At 32.9% G+C, this 12,552-nt stretch overlaps 1 protein-coding gene across 13 annotated transcripts in view; it reads left to right on the plus strand.

Annotated features, from left to right (window-relative positions):
- EIF4G3 (eukaryotic translation initiation factor 4 gamma 3) overlaps positions 1-12,552 on the plus strand; it is a 320,865-nt gene that overhangs the window by 257,488 nt on the left and 50,825 nt on the right. For all 13 annotated transcript variants that reach the window (XM_072975193.1, XM_072975205.1, XM_072975190.1 and 10 more), the window contains one exon: positions 4,570-4,767. In XM_072975193.1, coding sequence (XP_072831294.1) covers positions 4,570-4,767 — 198 coding nt within the window. The remainder of the gene's footprint in view (positions 1-4,569; positions 4,768-12,552) is intronic.

Below are 12,552 nucleotides of genomic sequence, written 5' to 3' on the forward strand. Positions count from 1 at the left end.
GTGCCTTATCTCATTAAATTCTTACAACACGTATGAAAGAGGAAATAGGAATTGTCTTTTTGCCATTTGAGCAAACTGATGCTTTGAGAGATTGTTACTCACAGTGTTACTGCTACTGAATAGTCCATTTATTGTGACTTATAATTTGCCTTTCTTTACTGTGTAACAGAGTTCTCCCCAATATTATTATTGTATTATAATAATTATATTGACTTCTTGAGGTATCGTTAATTAGCTAAGTTTTCTTTAGTGAATAAAGGAAATCCAGTGCAGAATATAGCCTTTTTCTTGACACTTTTTCTTCTAAATACAGAGCATCTTTGCTTCATACCCCAGTTGACCTGTTGCTCCTACTAATTATTATTCTAGTTCTTCCCTTTTGTCAAAACAAGTTTTATTGTTGCCTTCACTTCCAGAAAACTCTTCACCCTGACTTTTGTTTCTGCCACTGTATTTATAACATTATGAATGACCACAGTGACCTTATTTTTCCTACATTGTAAGATTTCATCTCCTTGAAGCATTTCTAGAAAATCATTGCCTCATGACTTGTCTAGACTCCTACCACCTACATGTACTGCTGCAGTGGTTCCACAGCTGGGACCCGTGCTTCATCTCTCTTCGCTTGATACAGCATCCCCATTGCTGCTGCCCGACTCATCTACCTGAGGGACTGATTTTTATCTCTCCACTCTAGCTTTTGACCTAACATTTAAGACCTCATTTTCTCTCCCAAGTAGTGCGCACTATCCTTTTGATCTTTCCTTGTTGTTTTCTATTCCTAAAATAGAAAATTATCAGTAACAATTCCTTTTTGTTTTCCCCTTTCTAACATGTCGTTTCCTTTTTCTTTCCATTTAGTCGGGGGTTTTTATGTGTTTTTTATTTTGTTTTTTTGGAGGGTTTTGCTTTATTTTCTCTTTTTGTTTTGTTTTCTGGCCCTTCATAATCTGACCCAATTCTTATTTCCTTCTAAAGGTATTTCCTGACTAACCCATTGCCACTGACCTCTCTTTGTATCTAAACAACTCCCTTCTCTGGTTCCTAATCAACCTCATGTTTTTTTGCTCTCTCACTTTTCTTATAACTTTCTTGTCTTTGCAGCTAAATTTTGATGGTTTGGAAGTCAGTTCCTGTGCCTCTTGTTTCATTTGTACTTAATACAGAATTTGGAGGGAATCACGTAGATAGTCAGTTATAATGAATAAATGATTTTCAATAAACTTTTTGTTCTTTTGATGCTGGGGATTTCTTTTTTTAAGTGAGCTATAAGTTGTCAAATACCATTATATTTCAGAGGTACAGTATAATGATTCGATATTTGTATATATTACAAGATGATCACCCCAATTAGTCTCATTAACATCCTTCATCATGCAGGGTTACAGGTTTTTTTTCTTGTGATAACTTCTCAAATATGCAATGCAGTGTTAACTATAGTCACTTGCTGTACATGACTTCAGTAAATGACCTTTTAATTATCATTATTTTTCTAAGCTTTAATTATCTTCTGAAACATTTGAGGATCTGAAGGCTGGGTTTTGTTTTTGTTTTATTTTGTTTTTATGTAAAGCACAGATTGAAGTTTTAGACCTAAATGATACTGTTTCAGTTGATACAGGTAGTGTAGAGAAGTGCAGTGACTCCCCCATCCCTAATAAACTTAAAGTTTTTTTCTTTATAAAAGTGACACTGACTCATTGCTGGAAAAGTTGACAGTATAATTTTTAAATAGATTTATTTACTATCTTGTGCCTAGAGAAACCTGTTAACATATTGGTACATATTCTAAAAATTCTTACAATCGGATACACATTTTATAGGGGTCAAACAAAACATTTTATGATCCTCAGTTATTATATCATAGTTTCGTGGGTTTTTACAATGTCATATTTTTACTGAGGCCTAATTTACATTTAATGAAATTTGCTTTTTTATGTATATAATTGTTGACAAACACTCACAGTCATGTAACTACTACCACAATCAAGATATAGAACATTTCCATCATCCTCCTGAAATTTTCTTGTACTACTTTTTATTTATCCTCTTCCTCCCCATGCCCACCTCTGGCAATCAGTGATCTGTTTGTCCCTATGTTGCTCTTTTCAGGATATCATTTAAATGGAGTCATTATGAGTATAACTTCTTTCAATCAGCATATGCATTTGATATTCATCCATAATACTACATGTATTACTAGATTATTCTTTATTAAGCAGAAGTATTCTGCTGTTTGGATATACTATAGATTGTTTTTCCAGTCACAAGATGAACAGATTCCAGGTTTTAACAATTATGAGTAACATTGCTATGAACACCCACGTATAGGAATTGTGTAAACATACATTTTTGTTTGGAGTAAATTCCTAGCTATGAAATTGGTGAGTTGTATGGTAAATGTAAGTTTAACATTATTAGATAATTCCAAGCTGTTTTCCAGGATGATTATCATATCATTTTGCATTTCTACTGGCAAGGCATGACAGTTTCAATAATTCCACATTTTCACCAGCACTTGTTATTTTCTGCCTTATAATTTTTAACCATTCTAATAGATGTGTGCTAATATCTCATTGTAGTTTTAATTTGCATTTCCCAGATGACTAGTTGACTAGTATGTTAAATGAGCCCCTTTTCATGTGCTTATTTGCCATTTGAGTATCTTCTTTGGTAAATTTTTTGTTTATATAATTTGGCCTGTTTCACTAGTTGGTGTGCTTTCTTATTGAGTTTTGAGAGTTCGTTATGTATTCTGGATACAAATGTGTATTTTGCAAAAATTTTCTCTCAGTCTGCAGTTTGTCTTTTCATTCTCTTAATAATGTCTTTTCCAAGCAGAAGTTTTTAACTTCGATGGTACTCAATTTATCAATTTTTTCATTCACAGAATATGCTTTTTGCTGTCTTACCTAAAAAGAATCTCTGCATACAAGAATACAAAGATTTTTGTCCTGTATTGTGTTCTATAAGTTTGTACTTTAAGGTTTTACATTTTATCCTGTGATCCAGTTTTACTTAATTTTTGTGTTATGGGTATAAGGTATAGATCAAGTTTTTTTTTTTGTTTTTTTGCTAATAGATATCGAATTGTTCCAGCACCATTTGTTGAAAAGACTATCCTTTCTCTGTTAAATTTCTTTTGTACCTTTGTTGAAAATCAATTCATCATATATGTATGAATCTATTTCTAGACTTTTCATTCTGTTCCAATGATCTGTGTGTCTGTCCTCTGGCCAATACCACACTGTCTTTGCATGGTAGCTTCATATAGAAGTGCTGAAATTAGGTTATGTAAGTCTTCCAAATTTGTTATTTTCCAAAATTGTTTAGGCTATTCTAATTTTCTGTTTTTCCGTATAAATTGTAGAATCAACTTCTTGATTTCTACCACTCCCCCCCCCAAATAAAACCCCCTACATATTAGGATTTTTATTTTGATTGTGTTAAATTTGTAGATCACTTCGGAGAAAACTGGCAACTTAGCAATAATGAATCTTCTAATACATGAGCAAGCTATGGATCTTCATTTATTTTGGTCCTCGATTTCTTTCATTTATAGTTTTGATTTATAGTTTTCATCATACAACTCTTATGGATATTTTGTTGGTTTCTTAAATAAGTACTTCATGGTTTTGTTGCTTTTGTAAATTTTACTCTTTTTAATGTAATTTCTATCTGTTGCTAATATGTAAAAATAAAATACTTGGATATTTGGATATTGACTTGTGTTCTACAACCCTGCTAGATTCACTTATTAATTCTAGTGTCTCTTTTTGTAAATTCTTTATGATTTTTCTTTGGAGATAATCGTATCATCTGTGAATAGGGAGTTTTATTTCTTCCTTTGAGATCTGTATGGACTGTGGTTTTTCTTTGCATTATTGCACTGGCTGAGGACCTCCAGTAAGATTTTGAATAGGAATGGTAAAAACAGACATTTTTGACTTGTTCCCAGTTTTAGGGGAAAGAATTCATTCTTTTACCAGTAAGTAGGGTTATCAATGCCCTTTTCTTAATTGAGGAAGTTCAATTCTGTTCCTAATTTGATAGGATTTCTACAACATCATTTTAAAAGACTCCTGCATAGTATTTTATACAATTTCTATTAAACCATAATGTAGACAAATTCTATTTTAGGACATTTAAGTTATTTGCTATAAAGGGTTACTGATGGAAGTTATGATGGCTGAAGTCTTTTTTACCTAGTCTTAGGTATGAATAAATTTCTAAAAGTAATTGCTGGTTCAAAGAGCACTTTACAGTTTTATGAGTTTTAGTACACATTGCCAAATTGCCCTTAGAAATGTACCAAATGATAGTCCCACCAGCGAAGTATGAATCTAGCTAGTTCCTCAAATTCTCACCAGTAGTGAAAAAGATGTGGTATAATTTGTTTTACTGTTAAAATAGATGAATTTGATTATTTCTCTGACTAGTTTAAAATCCTTGTTAATAATTTAGGAAATTGCACTTACAAATCGTAAACAAAATATTAATCCTTACAGAAAGCATCATGTTGTCACAGTTACTACAACGTTCTTTTCTTTTTTTTTGTGACCCTTCTAGGAACTTTTTAGAAAAGTTCGAAGTATCTTAAATAAGTTGACACCACAGATGTTCAACCAACTGATGAAGCAAGTGTCAGGACTTACTGTTGACACAGAGGAGCGGCTGAAAGGAGTCATTGACCTGGTCTTTGAGAAGGCTATTGATGAACCCAGTTTCTCTGTGGCTTACGCAAACATGTGTCGATGTCTAGTAACGGTAAGAAGAGAGGAAGGAGTAAAACCAGAAATCTCAAAGAGGTATATTCTCCCCTCACTACACATTCTTCCCAGACGTGTTAATGGGGCAAAGTAAAGGGGAGAATATATTTTTTAGTGCTTATTAATATAATACTCATTATATAAAAAGAATTTTGCTTTTTTTTAATGTATAATCACCTCTGGAAGGAATATGGAGATTAGACTGAAATAGGCATGATGTGGTCCTTCCAGTGTGAGGAAGATTAAATAAGGTTTGAATGAGTAGTGTGAAATTTTTGTCCAGTTTTTCCTGGGGTGTCATCTCACAGAAATAATGCAAATGCTTACATTCACATCTAATTAAATTCAAAATTGAAAAACATGTTGATTCTAATTCTAGTCTTGGTGGAATTGACAGGGTAGTTGTGGTCATAAAGTGTTCAGGACTGATGATACTCTCTTAGAAACTATTAGACTTTTTTCTCTTTACATTGTCCACAGCCATTTAATCTCCACAGCCTGTCACATCTAGGGCAAGAAAGAATGGGAGACCAAAGAACTTCTGGTTAGTGTTCATTGTCTTCTATTCTGCAGTCATAGAACTGCCATGTACCATCTGTGTTTTCTCTGCCTGTTACTGTTACCAAGGTACTTTTATCAGAAATGTGTGTCCTTTAACATTTGAGTTTTTTCTTAATTATCACAACTTACTGTCACTGTCCCTTGCAATGAAATGCAAAATTCTGTCATTCTAGCAATGTTTTTGAGTACCTGTGTCAAAGATAGGTAAGTCTGTTGAGACTTGGAAAAGGTACATCTTCTGTCTTTAAGGAACTAAAAATCCATATTGGAAAAAAAACAGCATTAAGAAAAGAATCATTCATAAGGTGTTCTGTGATATTACAGTGTGTTGATGTCTGCATGGATGGTTTAGCCTGAAAAATCAAGTTGGAGAAAAAAAGAAATCACTATATTCGTGGGAGAATGACAGACTTTAATGAAGCAAGTAGAGTTTGAGTTCAGCCTGGGTGGAAGTGGGTTGGGGGTACAAGTACAGAGAAGAAAGAACATATTCCAGGTAGGTTCAAGTCTGAGGCAGCAAGCATGGCTTAATAATACAGTTACAAACACTAGCTTTGGAGAATCTCTTAGTTCTAGGTTTAACATTTTAGCTTTAAAATTTAAATTCTGGCTCTGCTATTTGCTGACGTTATAGCCTCAGAATAGTTATATAACTTCTTTAAGCCTCATTTTTTAATCAATAAAATAAGATTAATTCATATAACTTAAAGTTATTATAATGATACAATTAAGTAAAATAAATGAGATTGTACATGTACAATTCCTAGCTCGATATTTGGCTTGTAGTAAGCCCTCAGGAATTCAAAACTAAATTGATGGTGAAAAAATTGCAAAGGTCTTAAAATGTTGGCTATAGACTGAGGATGATTATAATAACAGAAACCGTCTATTTAGCACCTACTAGGTTGCAGTGTGGGTAGGTGCTTTACATATATTATTTTTAATGGTTATTATAGCCCTAAAAGTTCAATATTGTTCATTTAACCCCACTTTACTCAATGAGAAACTGAGGCTTTAAGAAAAGGATAACTTGCTCAGGGTCACATAACTAGTAAGTGGCAATGTTAGAATTCAAATCTAGGATTACTTAACTCAGTCACTTGCCATAGTACCTTCTAATTAACATACCATAGGTATTTGAGAGCAAACTGATTCTCCAGCTCATGCTTCTCATTTTCATTGTGACAGCCATGACATCCTGTAGTCAAAAATTAGAACTAGGACTAAAGCCCAGGTCTTCTGGCTCATACTTTTGTATTCTTTGCCAGTTTGGGATTTAAAGCCACAGGCAGTGAAGGACTGTTAATTTTTTTAATAGAAGAGTTATTCTTGATGAAAATGATCTTTGAAAAGGCCTGGATTTTCAAATTCAGGTTGCATTGGAATAGGAAGAATTCATGGATAAGCCAGCCTCTTATGTGACTTTTGTTGTGATCTGGCCTTTATAATAAGATTTTTTAAGCTTTACTCAATTATTTAAATTACAAAATAACAACCTATTGGAATAAGTCAAACAATATAGGGATATACGCAGAAAAGGTTAATGCTCTTCACTTGTAGCCCCAGCCAGTTAAGCTTTTTTACCTTCCAAGAGAATCCTTCCACAGTTTTCTTTATATTCATGATCATATAAAAACATACACAATACATACGTATAAAGAGGATATTTAAATTTTTTGTTTGAATTATTTCATTATTTTGCATTTTGCTTTTTTTCCCCCCCAATTAGTGTGTTTTGGATATCCCCTTACGTCATTTCAGATAGATTTTACTCATACATTTTTAGTGGTTGCATAATATTCCATTTTACACACACTTACACACACACACACACAGTTTTTCCAGTAATTTTCCCTGCTTCGCCCCAACTACCACTACCATGTTTTTTTTCTAGTTTTTCTGTTTGAAGGATTTTTTTTGGCATCCACAGGCAGCACTGCAACAAACATCTAAGTGTATTTATTCTTACATGCTGGAGCTTTTACTTCTTTAGCATAAGTTCCCTCAAAGTTACTTCATATACCAAAGGATGTATGTTTTTAAACAGTTTTTAATATATGCAGTTTGGAAAAAGAAAAGTTGCTTGTTTGTAGTTTTTGTCAAATTAATGATATAAATACTCTCTTCGTGGCTGATTTTAAGCTACCAACAGTTTGACATTTGACTCACAAATTCCTATTTGACAGTTGGCTCTCATGAACCAGGATGAACCAACTTTAGCACACTACTATGACAAGTATACAGAAATATGTATAAATCATTAGTGTACATAGAGTTCATTGTACATCAGCAAAGTGAATACACCCACCACCCTGGTCAGTAAATAGAATTATACCTTTCTCTCTTCCTTATACAAGCTAACCACTATCCTGATTTCTAACACCATACCTAACTTACTTGTGAGATACTGAAATAAAAGGGTGGCAATGGGAATAGAGTCATGGATTTCTTTTTTTTTTTAACAATTTTTTTAAAATAGAAGTATAGTCAGTTTATAGTGTTGTATCATTTTCTGATGTACAGCATAATGTTTCAATCATACATATACATATATATATATATTCCTTTTTATATTCTTTTTCATTATAGTTACTACAAGATACTGAATATAGTTCCTTGTGCTGTACAATATAAACTTGTTGTTTATCTATTTTATATATAGTAGTTAGTATCTGAAAATCTTGAACTCCCAATTTACCACTTCCTGTTCCCATTCCCCACTGGTAACCATAAGTTTGTTTTCTATGTCTGTGAGTCTGTTTCTGTTTTGTAAGTAAGTTCATTTGTGTCTTTCTTTTTAGATTCCACATACAAATGATATCATATGGTATTTTTCTTTCCTTTCTGGCTTACTTCACTTAGAATGACAATCTCCAGGTCCATCCATGTTGTTGCAAATGGGATTATTTTATTCTTTTTTTATGGCTGAATAGTCTTCCATTGTGTAAATATATGACAACTTCTTTATCCAATCATCTGTTGATGGACATTTAGGTTGTTTCTATGTCTTGGCCATTGTTTATAGTGCTGCTATGAAAAGTGGAGTGCATGTATCTTTTTGAATTAGAGTTCCCTCCAGATATATGCCCAGGAGTGGGATTGCTGGATCATATGGTAAGTCTGTTTTTAGTTTTTTGAGGAATCTGCATACTTTTTTCCATAATGGCTGCACCAAACTGCGTTCCTACCAACAATGTAGGAAGGTTCCCTTTTCTTCACCCCTTTCCAGCATTTGTTTGTGGATTTTTTAACGATGGTCATTCTAACTGGTATGAGGTGATACCTCATTGTAGTTCTGATTTGAATTTCTCTAATAATTTAGTGATAGTGAGCATTTTTTCATGTGCCTATTGGACATTTGTATGTCTTCATTGGAGAGTTGCTTGTTTAGGTCTTCTGCCCATTTTTGGGTTGGGTTGTTTGAGAGTTTTTTGTTATTATATTGTATGAGCTGTTTATATATTCTGGTAATTAAGCCTTTGTCAGTCGCATCGTTTGCAAATATTTTGTCCCACTCCGTAGGTTGTCTTTTTGTTTTGTTTATGGTTTCCTTTGCTGTGCAAAAGCTTTTAAGTTTAATTAGGATTTCATTTATTTATTTTTGCTTTTATTTCTATTGCCTGGGTAGACTGCCCTAGGAAAACATTGCTAAGATTTATGTCAGAAAATGTTTTGCCTGTGTATTCTACTAAGAGTTTTATAGAGTCTTATGTTTATCTATAAGCCGTTTGAGTTTATTTTTGTATGTGATGTGAGGGAGTGTTCTAATTTCATTGATTTACATGCAGCTGTCCAATTTTCCCAACACCACTTGCTGAAGAGACTATCATTACTCCATTTTATGTTCTTGCCTCCTTTGTCAAAGATTAATTAACTAAGTGTGTGGGTTTATTTCTGGGCTCTGCTCTGTTCCATTAATCTGTATGTTTGTCATTGTGCCCATACCTTGCTATTTTGATTACTGTAGCTATATAGTATTGTCTGAAGTCTGGGAGGGTTATGACTCCAGTTTCATTCTTTTTCTTCAGTATTGCTTTGGCAATTCTTGGTCTTTTGTGATTCCATATAAATTTTAGAATTATTTTTTCTAGTTATGTGAAAAATGTCCTGAGTAATTTGATAGGGATTTCATTAAATCTGTAGATTCCTTTGGTGAATATGGCCATTTTAATAATAAACAATATTAATTCTTTCAATCTAAGAGCATGGGATATCTTTCCAGTTCTTTAAATCATCTTTAATTTCCTTAATCAAAGTTTGTAGTTCTCTGCATATTAAGTCTTTCACCTCCTTGGTCAGGTTTATTCCTAAGTATTTTATTTTTTTGATGCGATTTTTAAAAGGGATTGTTTCTTTACTTTCCTTTTCTGATACTTCATTGTTAATGTAAAGAAATGCAGCTGTTTTCTGTATGTTACTCTTACATCCTGCTACCTTACCAATTTTTGTTTATCAGCTCTAATAGTTTTTGTGTGGAGCCTTTAGAGTTTTCTACATATAGTATCATGTCATTCACATCTAGTGACAATTTTACCTCTTCTCTTCCAGTTTGGATCCCTTTTGTTTCTTTTTCTTGTCTGATTGCTATGGCTATGACTTCTAGTACTGTGTTGAATAGAAGTGGTGAGACATCCTTGTCTTGTTCCAGATTTTAGCAGGAAGGCTTTCAGCTTTTCACTGCTGAGTATTTTGTTGGCTGTGGTTTTGTCATGAATAGCTTTTATTATATTGAGATATGTTCCCTCTATATTCACTTTGGTAAGATTTGTTATCATAAATGAGTGTTGATAGAGTCATAGATTTCTAATACACATGAAATAAAATCAAACGACTATAAGAATAATGAAAATGTAAATATGAAAAGCTAATTTATTAGGAGAAAAATGAAGAGACTATCTTCATAAACTTTGAGTGGGGAAAAACTTCTTCAAGATTCAAAATGAGTAATCTATAAGGCAGAAAAATACCAAATCTGATTGCTAAAATGTATAATCTTTGGTGCAGCAAATGATGCCATAAATAAAATAAGAAGATAAAGCATTAGCCTAGGAGAATCTATTTGGAATACATATAGCTGCCTAAATATTAGAACCCACAGTTAAGGAGGAAAAAAGCAAATTGGTAAGGAAAAAAAGGGGCAGTTCTTAGAAATGAAAATTAATTGACTCATGAACTTAAGAAGTGATACTCAGTGATATTCATTATTAGGGAAATGACAAAATAAAATACAGTTCTATAGAAGTCACACCCATTAGAGTGAAGGGGAAAAAAAAGAAACCATTTTAAATTGTTGACAGAGATGAATATAATCACTGGAGAGTATTTGGACAACACTGGTGAGGATGTTCACATGCTATTCCCCAGTAATTTCACATCTTGATAGATACACCAGAGAAGTTCCCAGTTATGCACAAGGAATCATATATTAGAATGTTTATTTAGGTATTGTTTTTAATAGTAAATAATATGAAACAACTGTAATAAGCCTAAATAAAGACTGTACGAATATACCACAATTTATTTGATCAGTGGATTTGAATACTAATTATATACATATATATATATATGCTGTGTTGAAATTAGTAACATAATATTAAATGTATCAGCATAGATTAACCTCAAAAACAGTACTGAATTAACAGTATGATACCATTTAATAAAATTTTTAATATGCAAAATAAAATTATTATTCATTAAATATATATATATAAAATCATAGAAATTGGACATACTAAAACATCAAATTCAAGGTAAGAGAAAGAAGACAGTGGGATTAAGGAAAAATATTATGGCTTCTGGTATTGTCAGGTTAGGTAATTTGGACCACCCTTCCATGGATAACAATTAGAAAAGCTGATCACAATATTTTTTTAAAATATAGAAGTCATCAGAGAGCTAAGAGATAGTAAAGAATTGCTAAGACTAAGTTCCTAGAAAAAGTGTAAATCAGAAGAAAACTGAAATAGTTGATAAAACTTGAGCATAGAAGAGGCAACTAAGAGTCTTGAATAGCTTGTTTTTCATAGATTAGTTGGGCAAGGGGGACAAAAGTTGAGACTAGGGCCCACCAAAAGGAATAGTGGAAGAGATTCTAGTAAATCCTCCTATATTTTGGTTGGAATCTGATAGGACTGCATGGTTGAAGTTAAGGGTGAACCAGAAATTGTGCCTAGTTGTAGTTGAGGTTGACTGTCCTAGTATGAATATGCAGCAGTTTATCCATTTTACTGTTGATGGGCAGTTTCGAGTTTTTACACATTATGAATAATGATACAAACATTTTATGTCTGTTTTTTCGCACCTAAGAAATGTTATGTTTATTGGTTGGGTATATACTTAAGAATGCAAATGCTGATTTTTTTTTTTGAAGATGGCATGTCTATGGGCCAGTATTGCCCAAAATAGAAATGTTAGTATATGTTCCACTAATGCCAGCTTAAGCAGACTTTCCTTTAAACTTCTATTTACTATGCTGATGTTTCTTATGAAATCAAACAAGACATATCTACTCTGCAACATTTTTCTTCTTGACACTGTTTGGGTTTGTTCCCTTTCTTTTTTTAACATCATTATTTTGAGAAATAATTATCTACCTCCCAGTTGAATGAGAGAAATTGAAGACACTGAATAAAAAATTAAGCTGTTTCCCAGGGTAGGTGCTCCTTTTCTATAAATTGTAGTCATTAAGTTATTAACTTCATTGTTACTTATCAATATGTTTTACTGAAACACATCCACAGGTCAAATTGCAAGGTCTTTGGCCTGATTCATAGTCATGAGAAATGTATCTATCATGGATCATCAGTGTTGGTCTTTTGAAATAATAGAATCTGGTTATACTTGCCCACACAGTCATATTATGGTCCGTAGTAGTAGTAGTAAGAATAAGGAGTAGTGGGAATCATAGCAATAGTTTTTTGAGTTATGTGCTGAAGTGGTTACATCTAATTCATCTAATCCTCACAACCATTCTGTTATCCCTACTTCACAACTTTCTCTGAAAGTTAGAAAATTGCCTAAATAGGGATTTTATACATGTAGAGGTTTTGAATGTTAAATGATAGAACTTTATCTCAAACAATGGCTGAGATCAGTAGTTCTCAACCAGGGGTGGTTTTGTTCTCCAGGGGACCTTGGGCAAAGTCAGGAGACATTTTTGGTTATGGCTACTGGCATATTAGTGGGTAAAGGCCCAGGATGCTGCTAACCATTCTACAGTGCA

The sequence above is a fragment of the Vicugna pacos genome, chromosome 13, assembly GCF_048564905.1.
Source record: "Vicugna pacos chromosome 13, VicPac4, whole genome shotgun sequence".
Taxonomy (NCBI): domain Eukaryota; kingdom Metazoa; phylum Chordata; class Mammalia; order Artiodactyla; family Camelidae; genus Vicugna; species Vicugna pacos.